The sequence below is a fragment of the Haemaphysalis longicornis genome, unplaced genomic scaffold (assembly GCF_048455015.1).
Source record: "Haemaphysalis longicornis isolate Haplotype H1 unplaced genomic scaffold, Haemaphysalis longicornis Haplotype H1 scaffold_2, whole genome shotgun sequence".
Taxonomy (NCBI): Eukaryota; Metazoa; Arthropoda; class Arachnida; order Ixodida; family Ixodidae; genus Haemaphysalis; species Haemaphysalis longicornis.
In genome coordinates, this window is record NW_027526295.1 from 259,690,380 (window position 1) to 259,708,987 (window position 18,608).

At 43.7% G+C, this 18,608-nt stretch overlaps 1 protein-coding gene across 3 annotated transcripts in view; it reads right to left on the bottom strand.

Moving 5' to 3' along the window:
* LOC144170484 (adhesion G protein-coupled receptor L3-like) overlaps nucleotides 1-18,608 on the bottom strand; it is a 77,701-nt gene that overhangs the window by 10,159 nt on the left and 48,934 nt on the right. For 2 of the 3 annotated variants that reach the window (XM_077700321.1, XM_077700320.1), the window contains 13 exons: nucleotides 17,043-17,137; nucleotides 13,489-13,589; nucleotides 13,147-13,389; nucleotides 12,937-13,054; nucleotides 11,918-12,107; nucleotides 9,942-10,100; nucleotides 6,688-6,915; nucleotides 6,204-6,309; nucleotides 5,422-5,575; nucleotides 4,542-4,614; nucleotides 4,400-4,466; nucleotides 2,032-2,117; nucleotides 1,798-1,930 (listed from right to left, as the gene is read on the bottom strand). In XM_077700321.1, coding sequence (XP_077556447.1) covers nucleotides 1,798-1,930; nucleotides 2,032-2,117; nucleotides 4,400-4,466; nucleotides 4,542-4,614; nucleotides 5,422-5,575; nucleotides 6,204-6,309; nucleotides 6,688-6,915; nucleotides 9,942-10,100; nucleotides 11,918-12,107; nucleotides 12,937-13,054; nucleotides 13,147-13,389; nucleotides 13,489-13,589; nucleotides 17,043-17,137 — 1,753 coding nt within the window. Of the gene's footprint in view, nucleotides 1-1,797; nucleotides 1,931-2,031; nucleotides 2,118-4,399; nucleotides 4,467-4,541; nucleotides 4,615-5,421; nucleotides 5,576-6,203; nucleotides 6,310-6,687; nucleotides 6,916-9,941; nucleotides 10,101-11,917; nucleotides 12,108-12,936; nucleotides 13,055-13,146; nucleotides 13,390-13,488; nucleotides 13,590-17,042; nucleotides 17,138-18,608 lie in introns of those variants that run through there. The other variant, XR_013322621.1, reaches the window with a different exon arrangement.

Sequence of the window (18,608 nt, forward strand, 5' to 3'; positions counted from 1 at the left end):
AGAAAGAATACAAAAGTTGACGGTGCCTATGCTGTTCACCGTTATATCCGATATATTGTTATAAATGGTATCGTTATAAGTGGACTCGACTGTAGTACAAGTGCAACAGAAATTGGTCAGTGTAATAAAGATTTAACACTCTGGAGAAAACGTTACCTTACTGGCAACGTCTTATGGTAGTGCAATTGTTGATTCCCTAATGGCAATGACTGGCGTTAAAAATAATAAAAACATGGTATTTGTCACTGAACAGAACAGGACTGCTGCAGGGAGAGGGGATATGTTGTTCGACAAGAGGATGAAACACATTGGAGCAGCTTCGCATTAGTTGCGCCAACAGACTGGGCCAACAGCACAGTTGGCGGCCCAACGTAGCATTTTCACGGTTCGGCTAAGTTTATGCGTGTGGTTATACTTGGAGACCCGGCCAAGATTTATGCGTGGTTATGCTTTAAAACTCAGTCAAGTTTTCTGCGTGGTGTCGTCCTTAGGCCCCCAAAGAGCAATCAATACTCGGGCATTAAAGTATGTACAATGCACGCGTACCCGCCGGCTGTGTGGTTAATATCCAAGAGTAATAGAGGGCGCAGCGGGACGAACGTTTGCTCAAATTTTTTTTTTAACTCGTTCGATGGCCACCGTTCGGCATGTATGGCCTCGTCTGTGGGACCCTAATTAAAAAGTTGATTAACGGTATCGCTTCTCGGCCTTTTGTCGTCTTTCATTTCAGCATTAAGTCTTCTCTTTGCACGGTCAAAACTGCACAACTTGTCCTAACAAGCCATAGAGCCAGCCACCCCACGACGCGTTCTCAAACCCGTGCTTGTACCAATTGTATCGTTCCTCCGACAGGTGGCGGTACGAGTACAGCCTTAGCGCGGGGAGGCAAAGCTACGATAAATCTGGGGTTCCTGCGCGCGCGATAACGCCATCGTTCGGCGACGTTTTCCTGAGCACGTTCCCCGGTCCAACCACAAGATTAAACAGCATTGCTGTTAAAAGGAAACATACGTGTATGCCATGATTTGAACCTGAAGACTGAACATCACTTCCCGAAAATTCCAAACCCTACTACCGAGAATTCAAACCCGTAACCCAGGACTCCACAGTACTAGCCCGCTTCGCTTGCACGGTGCTATTTCCGCACGTTGCCGGAGGTAGAACCGAATTTGTTGTTGTTGGTGCTCTTTGCTTAATCATGGCACCCGGCCACTTGAGGGATGTCCATGAATCGCGAGCTTTGAGCAATTGATGTTCCCAGTTGATAAAATTCACAAAGCTATGAATTGGAAACAGGGAGATGATTGAATAGTGCGAGCAGTTTTACACCTGAACATGATTACACGTGAGGGGAACAGGTGCACACCAGGTTCGAATAACCCTGACTCCTGGGATGCTTTGGCGTATACCAGTTTGTTTGCTAACGCAAAATTGGCACAGGAAGGTGAATTTAACGAGAGCGATGAAAGAGGTGCGTACAAGGTGTAGGGAAAAAGAAGCCGGTCAAATTAATTCACGCCAAATCTAAATAAATGGCTACAAACGAACCAGCCGTCAATATCTACCAGTAAAAAAACTTGTTGATGAGTATTGCCAGTATTTCACCCCAAAGAACTTAAGCAGGCTTAAGTGTCGCGAGAAATTCTTGCCATCTCTAAGGACTCGTGGAACTCAGCCCTTCACCTTCACTTCACAATACAAATGTTTCCAAAATATTTGCAATATAAAAATGGAAAAGTAGCAAATTGATAACCGATTAATAGTGGCTTTCTCACGTGTTCGCGAACAGCTACTTACCTGGAGGGAGTTGAATATCGTGAACAAATAGGCACCCGTCAAGTGCATACTAGGGCTTGCTAACATAAGGAAGCCGAGAAGCCACGTGATGCCCAGTATCGGCAGAAGGATGAACGTCCCCCGAAGCCAGTTTCTGGAGTGCAGAAACGAAGACGTTTACGTGCATCAGGCACTACCACATCACAAAGGACCTATTCGCCACCAACAAGCGAAATAGTACGGATGCTAACTCACTGCACTTTTTCTGCTGTTGATTTATCCATCAGTAAGCGTGTTTGGGACATCTTCCGAAGGGCTAGAAGCAGCGCGCCCAAGTTAAGCTGCAGAAGAGTGGAAGAACGAAGTCACTGTCACAACGAGGGTTTTACCGATGAAATAAAGGCAAAAAATAAGTGATAAGATGAACATCAGAAATACTTTTTGAACTTGCAGCCGCTTTATGATTGCACACAATCTAAATTGGGATTAAAGCAGAACTACTATAAGTGCATTGTCAAGCGGGTCAGTTCTAGGGGGATAACATAAATCAGGGGCGTACAAGAGCACTTCGGTATTGCTCGTGCTTTCGTGCACGATCAAACTCTATATTATTTAATAAAGTGTCAGATTAGAGTGAGCCAATTTGAATGAGGTGAATAGTCTCCCCATCTATTAAACGTCATTACCGCGCACAAAGTGTGTTGGTATACGCACCGTGACGACAGGAAATACTGTGATATTGGTGTAAAAACGAAAACGATCCCTTTGGAGTTACTATCGCCCAAAGAAATGAAAACTCGGTCTACAAGCAGTCAAACGTAATGCAATAATACGCAATGTTTACTGCACTTAAATGTATGCTTAAATGGGCACCCAGAAGGGTTACAACATTTTTTCTATTAAGGTAAATAATTTATGGTCGCAAGGCGTAGGTCTTTATCTGACGTATCTACTAATTTTCAAGTAGGACTCTGGTGCGAGTTTGTTTGTTTATGGTCTTGAAAGGTCGAAGCAGCTCCCACCAAACGGGACGGAAGATCAAACCGCTACCTTCTCCAGACTGCTAGCTGTTCCCGGCCTACGACGATACATTTTCTAGTCTCCAGGGAAGAGTTTAACGAATTAACTGCACGTTTATACTTCCGAAACTTTGCTCCAAAAACAAGGGAGGTAATATAGATTAATTAGTACGAAAATTCAAAAATCTTGAAGCTGACGTAGCATCAAACGAAATGCAATTAATAGGGACTTATTTGCGGCAACGCGTAAGGCAGGAAAAAGGGGAGCCCAGTGTTTCGTTTATTCTCGAGCTTTGGAAACAAACTGAGGCGCGAGGTTTCCGACGATTGGCGAAATATAAGAAACTAAGCAACATAGTGCGACCACAAAAAAAAAGTTCCGCGCTCACATTACTCTGTCAATTCTTTTTCTGAATAGTGTAGTTTGACTCGGCATTCACACTTAATAAAATTTAGCAGCACTCAAGCAGTGATGCCTTGGCATACTGTGAACTAGTATCCTTTACTGCGAGATAAGGGCTGACCTGCATGCTTGCTTCGTCAACTATGGACCAATTTCTGGAACGTAGGGTTAGGCGCGCATCAAAACATATCATTCGTTTGGCGGAACGGCTATACTAAATAATTTACCTGAAGCTGTCCCTACCATCTGTTTTAAAGTTTGAAGGGGCTCCGCATATTTACTCCTAAAGGCCCTCAATAGAGGGTATTACATGGGGGGGGGGGGGGGGGGGGCATACAGACACTGAAAATACACATGTTCAAAAAAATAGAAAAAAGGGAAAAGAGATAGTGAAGGAAACAAGAAAACTTCGGTGCAAAAAAAAAGAAGACAGATAGAAGAGAACTAAAAAAGCAAATTTAAGTACTACAAAATATGGCACGAATGCAATGTGTTTTAGGAAAAATAACACAAACCGATTGCGCTTGCGCAAGAAGGCATTGCCAGATGACAAGGAAATTAGTGTATACGGAACTAGATAAATACAGTGATCAACACAAAAACGTTGAAGGGCAAAAAAAGAGAAGAGCGGTGGGTGCACAATAATACATTTCAAGGAACAATACAAATCAAATCGTCACAATTGGCGAAGCAATTCTTGAAACTTAGTTATGTCAGTTTGAGTTGCTATATATGGGGGTAAATCGTTCCAGTCAGATATGGTGTGGGGTAGGAACGAATTTGCGTACATGGACGAGTGACATAGTGGACGTTTAACTTTGTTGGGATGATCCCTGCGTGGGAAAATGGCTGATGGAGGCTGAAAGAAATCGCTGTGAAGTGTTGGGTGGAAGTAGATTTTATGGAAAAGGGACAGGCGAGAATATGTGCGACGAACGCATAAATTATCCAGTTCAGCACGCTGTTTTAATGCTGTGACGCTTGAAAATGTAGAATAATCAGAAAAGATAATTGCACAACATGAATGGCTTTTCGAACATACGTAAATCCCGCTGGCACGATCTCTACAAAAAGAATCTACCCTTAACCAGCACTGTCAGCGGTCTTACATTAAAAATTACGAATCATCGCAAATAAATTAAGAGTATATCCTCAGATTACTGCCCTTTCTAAGCGGGGCTTCGAACATAGGTATACTCACAGCGATAACAGCAGCTACTGGGCCGATAAAGCTGTACCGGGTGCCTTTTTCTGATGGAAGCCAGCAACTATAGAAGAAGCAACACGTAAAGGTTGGGGAATTTAAGAAATTCTAGTGTTCTAATTATCCTCAATAAACTTACTAGGTGTCGTCTTTTGCGAGGTAGGAGTCGTAGCGAGAACCAAGAGTGATGCTTGCAATTACGAGGGGTATGCCTAGGCAAAACAAGGGGGAGAGAATTAAAAGAAGAACAAGGCAACACTTCGGTTGAACTTTCGGAAACATGGAACATGACACGCCTCCTCGTAGAGCAAGTTTCGCTTTAATAATTGTACATTTTTGGTTTATGTATTTTAATTTTTTTTTACTCAGACAACAAGGTCTTGGGTGAGTAAGTAAACAAAAGGCAGGTGAATTCTGCTGAAAGCCTGCGTACGGGCACCAGGGAATTGGCGAAGCGGAGGAAAGTGTTGCAGAAGGCCGCCACTGGAGGATGATAGCACGCCGTCCAAGATGAATGCGCTCTGAATGGCCCACTGAATCTTGCTATATATGTTTTCTTGCTCAAATATTCATGAGAGTGGACGCGGGGTAGAGTTCAGAGTGATGAAATCAATAGTGGTACACAACTTGCCTAGTCATCACTTACATTGATGTTGTAAAATGATTCAGAAGGGTGTCTCATTTGCTAAACTTCTGGATTTCTGGTTATGTTCTATTCGCCTGTGTAGCTGCAGTGTAGTCGTGTTTCTACCACAGAAATATAAACTAAGTTTCCACGCTGATTGTTACACAATACAACCTACAACGTTCCCATTTGCGAGTACTATACATACAAGGCGGCTGCAATATGGCTAGCCATTACGTCAAAATATCTGGTACATCGACATCCTACGGGAAGCATTTTTATTCAATGATTCGCTGAAGGCTCAGGCTTGATTGTACTAAACAAACAATAGCTTTGCCAGATTTGTATAAACGTGAACGTAATAAAAAAGGTGTGAAGCTGTATTAGGGCTCACCATATCCGGCAAAGTAATAGCGCTGGTAATACGACCGCCTCTGGCCGAAGACTTTCCAAAGCAGAATGATAATGTGGCATCCTTCGAGGGCCATCCATCCAAACGCCGAGAGGAAAAGAAAGTGCAGAAAGAAGGCCACGATGGTGCAGAGAACCTGTTGAAGGCAGCTCATGAAACTTTTAATCCATTATAGATAAAAGTTAGGCGAATTTGTGTCCCGTGGATTTTTTTTCCTTGAAGGAAACGGAGACCTTATTGAAGCAGGCACTCGCACAGAAGTAGGTAAAGCGTATATTAGTGACTGCTTATTCTGCTAAAGCAGTGGATACATATCCAGAGAGATTACGTTAAGGGGTGATAAAATAAGGAACAATAAACGTTTTAAACATTTTCAAAGTTAAGAAGCTAAAAGAGTAAAATGCTTCAGAACAAGAATTGAACTGGGGTCCGCGAACACCGCACATGGGCTGATCATTTCCCCCATTGTTTAAATATTTTTCATGTTTTGAAGACCTTAGCACCTGCGGGTTGAAGGATTAGATACAAAATGAGGCTCCACTTTAAACAGAGGGCCTCCAAAATAGTTCGGATTACTGTTTACCTATATGTCCAGCAATTCAACGTCAGAAGCATAGGTGTGCGCAACAGTAGTGCTCATAGTAAAACATCCTGATCAATCTGTGCTTATTGTCCACATGCGCAAATAATAACTCTACCTAAATATAGCATTTACCGTATCTTTAGGTGGATTGGGGGAAGGCAGAAGAACACAGCACACTTACGATGTCAGTGTCTTTCTTCTTCATGCCGACCAAGAGAAGGATTTCAGCGATCAAGAGGGACAGGCAGAGATTTCTGTGAATTGTGTTACTGATGCCCCTCAGGTGCCTGCAGTGGGATAAAGATGCATCTGCCGCTGCAATTTGGGGTAGTCCTTTTTTGCAGCAAAAGACGTGTATACCCCGTAAAACAGAAGGATCAATTTTTTTTATAAAAGCTTAACTTTTCAGTGCAGAAAATCTACTCCGCAGTGAAGCATAGCGTTACTAGTGTAGCCGGAATAACACCGTGGAAAACATGCCGGAGCTCCGAATTGGTTGCCGTGTGAGATTTTCGCAGAGACATTCCCCTTGTGTAGTCAGATAAAAATGAAGAGACGCAGACACAAAGGAACAAACAAATAAAAAAGCAAGCAGGTGAGAAAAAGTACGAAATAAATACAGTGCTCCAGTTTCTCACAAAATGTGTGTAAAGTGAATGCTTAACCTGCATGCCGTGAAGACCACCACACAGGCAATGAGACAGACGATTGAGATGCCGCATCCTATTTTTGTGATCCACTCAAGTTCTTTCGGCTCTTTTTCTTCAGTCCAGTCCGTGGGACTCATCAGGACAGAAAATGTAGTCAGGTGATCGCAAGAGCAGACAATGGTGTCATCTGTCGCCTTTATAACTTCGCAGCCGTCTTCGCTCCATACGCTGACGTTCAGGTCACTGCAGATTATTTGCAAGCAGAGTGCACACATGTCATCATCACAATTGTCATCATTCCACACTACAATGGACTTTCTTAGAATAACATGGTGGCACTACAAGACTAATACGTCGGTTTTAATGTGGGCACGACTGAACGCTGTCGCTGCCATGCTCCTCAGTGATTATCAGCCGCGCTTATTAGAACGTCCACGAAAACTGTCATCGCCGCCAACCTTCAGCGACGGCGGTGACAGCGAGAAGCGAGTGCCCGTAAGCAGCTTGGATACGCCCAGCGACACCTGGTGTGTTTAAATGAGGAGTACGGCACCTAAAAGGCGGATACGTGAGTTCATTACGCGGCGAGCCTCCGCATAGTTTGCTCGCGCCTTTATGTATTTTGGTGCCTGTGCAATCGCATATAACACTGTTGCTGACAGTCTCGCCTCGCTCCCAGGGTGTCGGAACAAAGTGCTTTATCACCGGAGCTGATTGAGTTGGAGCATACGTCCGGTGGCGAATGCAAGGAAATACAACGAATAAAATTGGTCGCCATCCCGCACGTCCAAAGTGGATTCCCAGCAGAGCTGTTGTAACGAACCACAAATGGTGATAGAGGAGGGTATGAAATCTTTCTCGTCGTCTCGGTGGACTTGTTGCTTGCGCTCGGCTAGTGTCACTAGATAAGGGTACAGAGTATCGGCACTCTTTTCTCCTACTGTTCTACGGCGCCACCATGATCATTGGTCATTTCGCATTCCGTGCCATTTGTTTATACTTCGATGGTGCATGGGCGCCCCATTTTGTTGTTTATGCGAATTTAGTCGATCAACTCTAATAGGCGTAGTTGTCCTCCCTGCTCTGTGGCTGCGCGCGACTGATGTCGTTCCGAAAGCGAATCGAAGATAACGCGTGTGACAGCATTTCAGCGGCACAAGTGTGTCCAAAGATGCGGCAATCTCGCAACACGGATAAACGGCAAAATGGCCTCCGTTGCTGACTTGCGTACCTCAATGACCATACTCTAATACCTTATCTACTGACACTAAGCTCGTCTTCACTGGCGGCGAATGCTGGGTTCTGAGTAGCCTGACCCAGCTGAAGGTTGGCTGTATAGGAGCACGTAACTCACGAGGAAGATAAAGCGCACCACGAACGCCGTCGTGTAGCGCCTCTAGGAAATCTTGTGAAATCCGGCTAAACTAGGCTTCACCCCTCAGCCCTAAGCCTAGCATACCAAGAACATCGCAATACCTAACAAAACATGGCAAATCCTAGCAGAACCTAGCAAAATTTAGCGAAACCGGAATAAGCTAGGTCGACCCGCAGGTATGCTGTTTCTCCAGCCTCGCACAACTAGTGCAAGATGCGGCATTTTTTTTCCTTCCAGTTTCTGTTCATTCCATACACAAAAGTTCCGTTCTGGTTCAGCTATCGAACGGTTCATAACGGTTGGTGTTTGCACAAGAGAAAAATTGACATTTATGAAACTATGTTACGAATATTGAGAATTTTTAAATTATGTTAAAAATATGAAGTGATGCTTATTAATTTTTTGTAAAGATGTAAGTTAAATAGCTCAACTATTCACAAGAAATCCGAGGACACCTCCGAAACCCTTGTCGTACATGTCTTGACGGTGCAGCTGCAAATGACGCTCCAGGTTTCCACCCTGTGGTCCCCAGAAACTATACGCCGGCCGTTCTTAAACTGACACTAAGGTTTAATTGAGACGCAGTCGCCGATAAAAAATCCTCGAGCGCTTTTTGTTTTGGGTGACCCATTGGGTGAAGTATACAGTTGTAAGTAAAAACACTTCAAGGCTCCAGAAAAACAGCGTGTTGCGCCCGTAGGCTCAATTCTTGAGTATGCCGCCTTCGCCTGGCAGCCGAACGCTAAAACTCTTATGAATAAACTTGAGGTAATGCAAAACCCGGCCGTGCGCGTTGCTACTAACTAGTGCAGCTGTGATGCTGTCGTTGAAATTTCAAACCGCTCTGTCTCATGGGACACTAAAATTACGTAACCACTTATCTCTGTGTTTATCCTTAAAACGGATTGTATGACGGGAGGAAGCAACGGATCACCATCAGTGCCTTCAGCCCCCCACGTATACATCGAGGCGGAGGGATACCCGCAAGCGAATAGGTGAATATTGATGGCGCATGTTCGCATTACAAGCGTCTTTAATAAAGAGAGGAATGCCCTGCCCGATACCGCTCTTTCCGTCCCTTGTGAAATGTTTTACCTTGCGCTCTGGCAACATTTGGGTACAAGCTCAATAAGACTTGTAGCTGTTTCCATTGAGTGTGCGGCTGTAACCTGCTGTTTTCACGGCTAATTGTGTATGCTGACGTTCACAACAAACATTGTATCTTTCTACTTTACTGGTCTGTCGCGTTACCGGATATTCGCGTTTATACGTGTATAACAACCCCAAGAACCATGACGTAGGGCGAATGTATGTGTTAAAATAAGTCAACAAAAATGCGACGTCTGCATCGCAGCTAGATCCATGTGGTGATCAAGCGGGAATCTCAGCACTGGCCATCGAAACAGACAGACAGAGTATGGAAGCAGGCAGGAAGCCTACTGGAGGAGGGAGGGCGCCAGCGAGACAGAAGGCGATTTTATGCCAGCGAACCCACTGCAATCTCCCATCCCGCTGCATGGTAATTGAAATGAACCTTGAAATACCCTAACTGTCCACTCAAATAAAAAAAAGAAATGAATTTCGTTTTCGGTTTCGCTCCTGAACGAAATAATATAAACGTTCCGTTTTCGTTTTCCTTCCGGCCAAAAATACCGTTTTTTTTTTTCGTTTTTCGGTCACGGTTTTCGTTCCTTTCCGACACCCTGGGCGCTGATGTCCTATTTTCTCCCCATTCCTACCCGAAGTTCGCCAACATCCTGCGTGCTCCACATTCCCTGAAAAATGTGAACTTTCTGGCATACTTAGTTCTCCGATTATGTTGGACAACTATTCTACGCGTTACTGAAAATCACCACAACGGTGAAGAAGGTAGGACCTAGAAGCAGTTACTTACTTGATCTTTATAAAGGAGCACTTCGGTTGCACCCTATATCCAGGGTTTTCGTATGGAAAGAAAAGCTGCACGCGGTCCGGCATCTTGGATACGCGAACACCATTCACCACCAACGAAGCAGTCACGAAAGGCGTAACTAAAACCGGACTTTCCGAAGATCTACAGGGGGAGGTCACATTATTTGATTAGCGTAAGCAAGGGAAGGTAAAGGACTTGCGAAAACAGTGCGCAATATTAGACTTTAGCCATACAACGAAAGCTATTATCCGAATGACTTCAAAACTACCCCCCAAATTACAACAGCACTTTCCTTGTATTATGCCGACACCCACTGAATAACTGAAAAATATTCTTCCAGTTCTAACACTTAGGTAAATAAACACCAAAATAGTTAATCACAGGTTAATTAGATATATAATACACCATTTAAGGTTTAGAAATTTTTTTTTACCTGCAAAGCAATTTCCTAATATAGCAAAATAACACTCCGAAATAAGAATAAAATTTCGAAAAAATGGGTATTTCCCACACTTCTTTATTATTTGTGCCCCGAGGAGACACTTAAGTATGCCGAGTCAGAAAATCGGCGGCACAAAAAATCACGTGCAGCAGTTTATATAGAAAATTCCTGCAGACAAACCAGTTTTCGGGAACTCACAGGAATAGGAGACTTGAAATGTGTTTTCGTTAGCCTTTTCACTTAGATGGGAATCAATAAGGAAGCGGGAAAATTGAAACTCTCAACCATTTGAGACATTTTTTGCTATTAAGGCGCGTTCGTAGCCACACAACACCCGGATATATATGAGCTGCCGCAAAACTTGCCATAAAAACCGGTCATCAATGGCTGCACTACGTGTTGGAGACCTCAGTGTAGGGACAACAAGATAAAAAAGACTTTTGAATCAGAACCACAGGCCGAAATTTGGAAAGAGAAATAGAGATTTCCTAGTTTGGAAAGGATGAACAGTACGAAAATTTAAAAGCGTACTTATCTGTTCAATTCTAATACCAGGGAGAAGAAATGGCCACCGGTAACGTAGCGGAACCGGTTTTTAATAAACTTATTTTGTTTCTAGAGAGTAGGCTGTGATTTTATGGAAAAAAGCTACACTGAAACTGTGAGGCGTGTAGTAGAGGACCTTCGTAGCTTATAGAAATCTTCCATCAGGCGTGTTTTTAGCCATTTACCTGAACAAGTTAAGAAATCGAAAGTCCGGAATTCTAACCCCGTAGCTTTATTTCTTAGTTACTGAGCCACCGTCACGGGTTACTGCTCTGTCTTCAAGAAAAGCGAGAAAACTCTCCGGGATAACACGACACGCAACTTGAGGTCTGTGGCGTAACTTACCAAGTGTCAGAGACATTTCACCTGATGTGGAGTAACATCGGCCTTCACCGTGATCTAACTATAACATAGCTACATCGAGTTTGAGGCCTCAGAAAACAGGCTTAAGTTCCTCGAAACAATTTAATTGCCAAAAATTACGTGTCCCGCAAGGCGAAAAACCCGGCCGTTGTGAGCTGCGGATGGGGCTAAAATTTCGCTTTTCTTCTATGAAAGCAGTGGGACAAACCGCGGCGGGAAAATGCTTAGAACCCAGGCACGCACAACTCTACACTTACATCACATGAATTACGGCTTCTGAGGTATACCTAAATCTTTGGCTGCAACGTCAAAATACCCTCTCGGAATATATGTACATCCGGTAAGGGCGATTGGCCACGCAAGTTCGCAGTTGCCGTCAGAGGGTAACGGTTGATTTACATATTCCAATTGCCGTAATGCTTTCGAAATTGAAGAACACAGAAGACTTCGATGTTATAACTAATTTTTGATCTTCGGCGATGTTAATAATTTACCCGTTTACTCGAGGTGATGAATACCAACGAAAGATCATACGCCTTCCGTGACGTAAACCCTACTCGCGTGCTTAAAAGTAAACAAGGAAGACCCGGGTGCCTGTCCAACTTACGCGTTTTCTGACGAACAGGTAGTGCATCCCAACAGGCCTTTCACGAGAGCGTTCTCTGAAAATATGACGCTGACATTCTTGGTTTCCCGCGCCACTAAGTTTGGAGGTAAGCATACTCTCGAGCCCGAGTCATTGCCAAGTTGGATATTTTGTTCCACGGTCTCACTTGTGACCTGCATTGCCTGCACCGCTGATAGAAAAATGCCATGACAAAAATATTCAAGATAAGCTTTCTTTATATGTTGCTCAAGGTATGCGAAGGGCATGATAGCTAATCAAGCAGAATTTTTTTTTTCCAGTGATTGATGATTCATATGTCTCCATCCAACTAAGGCTAGTTCTATTAGTGGGACAAGCATTGATTTGTCATCTCGTGCCTCACTCGCACTGTTTGACAATTCCTGCATATGGAAATGTTTAAAGGACATTAAAGTTCACTACAAAACACTTGTCCAGCGTTAAACGAGCGTGGTACTGAAACTTCTTTTGAAGATCAGACTCGAACACCAAAGTTCTTACGAGCTTGTAGGCTGTTTTACCTTCCCAACATGCAATTTTTAAATTCTTTAGGCCACCTTGAACATTTTTTTTCAAGAACAGTTATGGCTTTAGACAAGTGCTTCTCAACCATAAGTGTGCCGGGGATCGCTTTTAAGCTTGCGAAAGTGAGGGGGGCGCCACGGTGAATCTCGTCCATCTTGGTCATATTGTCAAACAATATCTTCTCACCGCTAATGTCGCCAATGCATCCGTCATATGGCTTATTTTATGTACGTGGCATTTTTCTAAACCTCGCGTTCTGCGAAGCAAGACAAGTTTAAAACGGGTGCTCGCATAGCGGAGAAAGGAGACGTGGGATACTTGCTCCGGAACCACTGTTTGCGTTGCCGGCAAGGTTTGGCAAAAGAAAAGTAGAAAATAAATGGTGATGGGCGAGTTCCGGCGAGCACTCGGTGGGCTTCTTTGAGTCCGCGGACCCCATTTAGATAACCAGTGAGCATTGGGAACTCACTACTCACTTAGAACCTCACTTCCGAGATTGATGTTCAGAAATTGGTCATCTTGGTATGCGACCATCTTGATAACAAAATCCTCGACAGTCCTCACCAGGCCAGCAGCGGTGTCAAGTCGTTGCTCCTGGATTGAAATATTTCGTCAGTCGTGTATAATTACAGGGAGCTTTAATTTGCTAAGAGAAGCGTTTTCGCACGGAATCGTGACAAACTCACGTAATCCATCTGTGCCCAAAGTTTGGTCTTTTGCATCGTTTTTCCAGCCAGATCAACGGCGCTGTTGGCCAGTTTCTGCGTAGCATCTGCCTTTTCATCAGTGCTCATGTTTACAAGGAGGGTATCAACATTCCTCAAAATATGTTCTAGCCTGTTCGACATAGTTTGAATGTCCGGAGCGACACTGACTTCTTTGTCCAGTTCCGCAAGTCCACCAACGATTTCTTGTACGCTTTTCGCTGACTGAAGAACATAAGAAGAAAGACGAGATGAACAGCACTTACACAGGCGAAAGCAGAGATTTAAACATTTCCGATAAATTAGGCATCAACATTAGCTCACCATCACATTTACCCATTTCTCAACCACATTTTCCGAAACGCAGGGTAGGCAGCTGGTGTTCCTGGGGCACTGCCCACACAGATCATGGTTCTCTTGTCTCACTGAACGAAAATACATAAGAAAAAAATAACAATGCATGGTGTACAACCTGTGTGTGATTGCATACATGTGGGAACACGCAATACTAAGTACTTGATTTTTATTTTATTACCATTTTATGAGCCGCTACAAGAGCTACAAGGTTAATATACCGGGCATCCATTTTCTTGAAAGAGGACGTGTTACTATAAAAGAACCTCTAGGAAACGTTAATAAGTTTCTTTGAAAACGGGTGTGCGCGGTCTTGTTACACTACAGTAACAAAACCGTTGATTTCCCGGGGCCAGTTCACCTATCGAAAAAAGCGCAACACAAAATTCGAAGTATCTATCGCCATACTTTTTAATAAATGTTGCCTTACTCAAAATCGGAAGCTCTAACGACCACCCCAGGAAAGCGACCTATTGCGCCGCAGCCAGGCCCGTCATAACAAAGCTTGGAAATGCCGGTGTACGCGTAATACACGTGAACACCACCATGTTCAAGACGGTGAAGCCAGTCTGTTCAGCGTGCCCATAGCCGAGGATACAACCAGAGTCAGTTGCCGTTCAGCATATATAGGATTATTTGTTTTCCGGTTTTACATATATTTTTTTTAATCACGGAGGGGTGGGGGCGAATCGGGAGCATTTTTCAAAGTGATATTATGGGAAAAATCGTTTTTTTCCAATATCTTGCCGAAGTTCAGGTTTTTTTTTTCGATAAATCTATCAGTAATACTATCAAATTCTTTATTTTATCAGAAGGTATCCCGAACTTATCTGTAACACGTTAAAATTGATGCTGTTTTCAAGCTGGTAATCGGGGGCACATTATGCTTTTCACGCAAATAGTCTCCGAAATTTGGCGTTTGTTTGGAAATGAGCCAGTAATGATGACAGTAAAGGGCATTTATAACATCTAAGAAATTAAATATTGTATTCATGAAAAGCTGGTCGTCGATTTTTTACGCATCTTTGTTTACGTACATTATCATCTGCATGAGCAACATGTCGTCTCCAGTCGAGATCTGTCCGATGGTTGAACGTATCTCAGCTGGAGGAAAGTTCTCCCTGCATCACTTTAATGTTAGTGCTGCATTTGGCACCCTAAGGTAGCTAGCGGTACACTCAGGCCCATACTAAATTAGTTTGGAAGCTCTGTTTGTGGGGCCTGCTTCCAGCATGTACTGGTTGAGAACGGCGGGCCGTCGGCGCACGATTGCGCAGATCACTACTGTGACAATGTGAATAAGGAGAAATCGGGTTTAATCCGATTCTCCTGCTACATGTTCGGGACGCAAAAATCGCGGAAAATCAGGGTTTACCCGAGAAGGAACAACCCTAAGAATATATGATCTCAACTGACAATACCGCCTTGCAAGTGTCATGTGATAGAGGGACATGCAGAGAATAAATATGCGAGAATTAGCTCAAAGCTAAACATTCAGTCCCGTGACACAACACATGGAAGGTAGATAACAGTCGCTTGACAGACTGCTTTCTTGAATTGCTTTGAGGAAAACCAATTACATTTTCTTGTCACTACTGCCTGGAGAACAATTACAAAAATAATTTCCCGTCTAACTTCAGAAGCCTCCAACCACCATGTTCATCAGTTATGTAAATTTAGTTTGCGTATGAACAGCTATCTTGACTCATCTTTTTCAAAAATATATATTTTGGAACAAAACTTATCCGTAACCCCTTTTCACATCTTAAGGGTACGTTGCATTTCATAATTTTAGCTTCTCTTTTTATGCTCGTAGTGTGGGCCACTGAAATGCCTCGGTTGAAACCCGACTGAACGGGGGAAAAGATGACAAATTAACCACAGCAGCTCTCAACAACCAACGGAAGGTTTCTCAAAACAGAAGCACTTGCGAAACACCGTTTCGTTGCGTTACGCCTGAGTACAACCCCTCGCATTTCGCCACCTCTTCTCAATTACCTATTAGTGGCATGTTTTCTGGTAGAAAAAAAGAAAGCCAAACGCTATAAAATTACTTGCAACCTTTTTTACACGTCACAAAAATTCGTTAAGCAATAAACAGCCTTCAATTTTAATTAGTATTACTATTTATGAACCTTCGTTAAGGCTGAAATTTTGAAATTCTGTGGTTTAGTGCGACAAAGCTACACCAGGGGTATGCGGTGCGCCGTAGCGGACTGCACCCGAATAATTTTTACCACCTGGGGATGCTTAGCGCATGCCGAAATGTCAACACAGGGGCATTTTCGCTGTACGCGTCGTTTTGTGCGTCGTTCTGTGCGCGACCAACCCTGCGCGCATCGTTTTATGGGTGATCGACTACACTGGGCCATGTAGTCCAAGGGGACACTCCATGTGATTTCCACCATTTCCCGTTCCTCTATGCCATTCCCGAAACATGGAATACATGTACTTGCTTCTTACGGCCGTCGTTTCAGAGAATTCAGCCCGTAGACACACACACACTCGTATAGAGAGCTACGGCCCCCAACTGCACTTGCATAAAGAATATTTGCGTGCAAGCGATTTACTCGTTCTTACGGAGCACAGTCTGCTTCCGTAAGTATTCATCGCCGACGCGTACAAAGGAGTAAGGTTGCTTTCAATACCTGTCTCGTGAAGGCTTTCAAAGGCTTCCCTATAGGCAATGATCCCCACTTCCAGGCACCATTAAACAGGAAACTACTTCTCTCCACTGGAAATTACGCCTCGTAGAAATAACGCCCGGGCTAAATTTCACGCAAAACGGGCCGCGGTACAAAATATTTTTCTCCATACTTTTTTAGGGCTACGAGTACGGATTCCTGGCCGAGTTGGTGTTGCATTGCAGAAAAATTCATAGCGCTTGGGGAGGAGGACCGGTTAAAAGTAGCACTACGAGGTCTCTCTGTTTTCTTGTCCTCGTCCGCATGCACTATGAATTTTTCTTTAGGGCTAGTTTTGCAACTGGCTGGTGCCTACCGAAACAACGTGAAATAAAAATAGTGCGGTGAGGTTAACGTTTGAAACTATTCTGAATGGATGAAATTTAAAACAGGCTAATTTCTGACGATGATGTAATAAAAAGGCGGCAAAAATGCACGAGGAATCAACACCATTAAGAAGTACAACCGCCTATTATTGATTGCTCCCTAATTAGGTGACGTAGAAGTTTTAATCAAAAGCCATATTGTCGTAGAAAGAGGGCAGAATTTGAAGTTATATTTTACTCAATAATTTTACAGTAACCGCTGCAACTTTTCAGTCGAAGAATTTGTATTTAAGCATGTGGTACTCAATCTGTCGACAAGGCAGATTTTTATGTTGTTTTCATTGTACCTTGACGCAATCTTATTCACAGCTGTGAACAAAGCATACAAGAATACAAGCAAACAGAACCCTCGCGCGCTGACAGTGTTTAGGTAGCTTTCCGGCTTCCGCTCATTTGCGCATTTTGAGTAGACAAGCAACCACTCTCAAAATAATTAATACAACGCCACACTCACCGACACAGATTGTGCGGAGCCTTGCCGAACAGTTCATTGGGAACCTGGTGTATTGGCGGTCATATCCGATAAGCGCAAAACATCGTTCCCAGTCACTAAAAAAAAGAAATTGATTTGGGGATTACGGCATGATGACCAGTGTGTGTTCTGGTACAGCTGAATAATTTTTCTGTTTTAGATAATAATTAAACTGTAGCGGTTCTCATGTGCTATCGGTCTAATTAGGATCAAGAGTAAACAATTGTATATAAACAAAAAAAAAGTTGTACAGTTGGTGTCAGTTGCAGCGTTTTTGTGTTTTAGATGCGACGCTTCTCTTTAACTCGCCTTGTCCCTCCATGCATGCATCCGGCGTCCATCCGCACGCCTCTCCCCCATTCACCTCGCCACGCCAGATGCGCGGTAACGCCACTCTCACCGCAGCGCCATCTTGCGTTAGCGCTCGCTCCCCTCGCCATGCCATCTGTGCGTCAGCGCGCGCTAGCGCTCGGTTAACACATGCGCATGCGCTACTCTCTCTCATTCCCCTCACAGTTAACGCGCGGTACATATAAACGCGATAACTGCGCCGCTCCGCTCAGTCGCTCCACGGCGCCGCCGCTCCGATGACATCCGATGACCACCGATGATTTGAATGGAGACTAACAGGTCTGCTACCGCGATGGTCGGCGCAACCGTAACAAGCACCGCCCAGATGCGTCGCATCACGCCATGGTTTCGCCCCGCGGAAAGATGTGGTCAATTTCTTCCCGTGACAGCTGAATCCGCAATTAACTGATACAGTATTAATAAATAATTTTAAAGTGTCATGTACGGAGCCAAGATTGTAGTTAACCTGATTTCGGCAAGCGGAACACCCCTCTTTAAGAGACACTGTAGGGAGTTATAAACATTGTTGGATTCTTGTAGAAACAAAAGGTTCAAAATGTGAAGGCCATCTCAGGAATGTTTTCGACAGATTTTTATGTATTTTTAGAGAAAAATGTGTTCAAAAGTGCTACTATTTCTTTCCAACCATTTCCTTTGCCCGTTTTGTAAGGACGGGTGCGGGAGAGCGGCAAAACAGTGCCATGCCGTCATACTGGTTAGATATTACCCACCAACGAGGACGAGATGTAAATTTCTAAGACTGAGATATATCTCAGTTTTCAATGTCCGAGACCACTACAGAACAATGTGATGTCGTTCTTTGAGGTTATGACGCTGTCTCTGCTCAAGCTCTGGCGGGCTCTCTTCTTCTAGTCCTACAAGTAAAATAACCTTCTAGAGTTCCTCTAAATAGAGATATAAAAGGTCCCACAGACACAGCTACATAAGGCAACAAATGTACAACGGCTAAACATTTACTTCAGAGTCCCTTTAAAACGCACTTAGTACGGGCGAAAATTTTTAAAATAAATGTTTTTTATAATATTCTTCTAAAGTCTCCGTGTTTAAAAACCCGCCAAATGAAAAAGCATAAGCAATGTGTTGAGCGCTTCGCAGGCATTCACTATTTTTCGTTAAAGGCAAGCCACGTGGATTTTTTTCTGCAACAACAAGTTTCGCATTACGCCGAGAGCTATA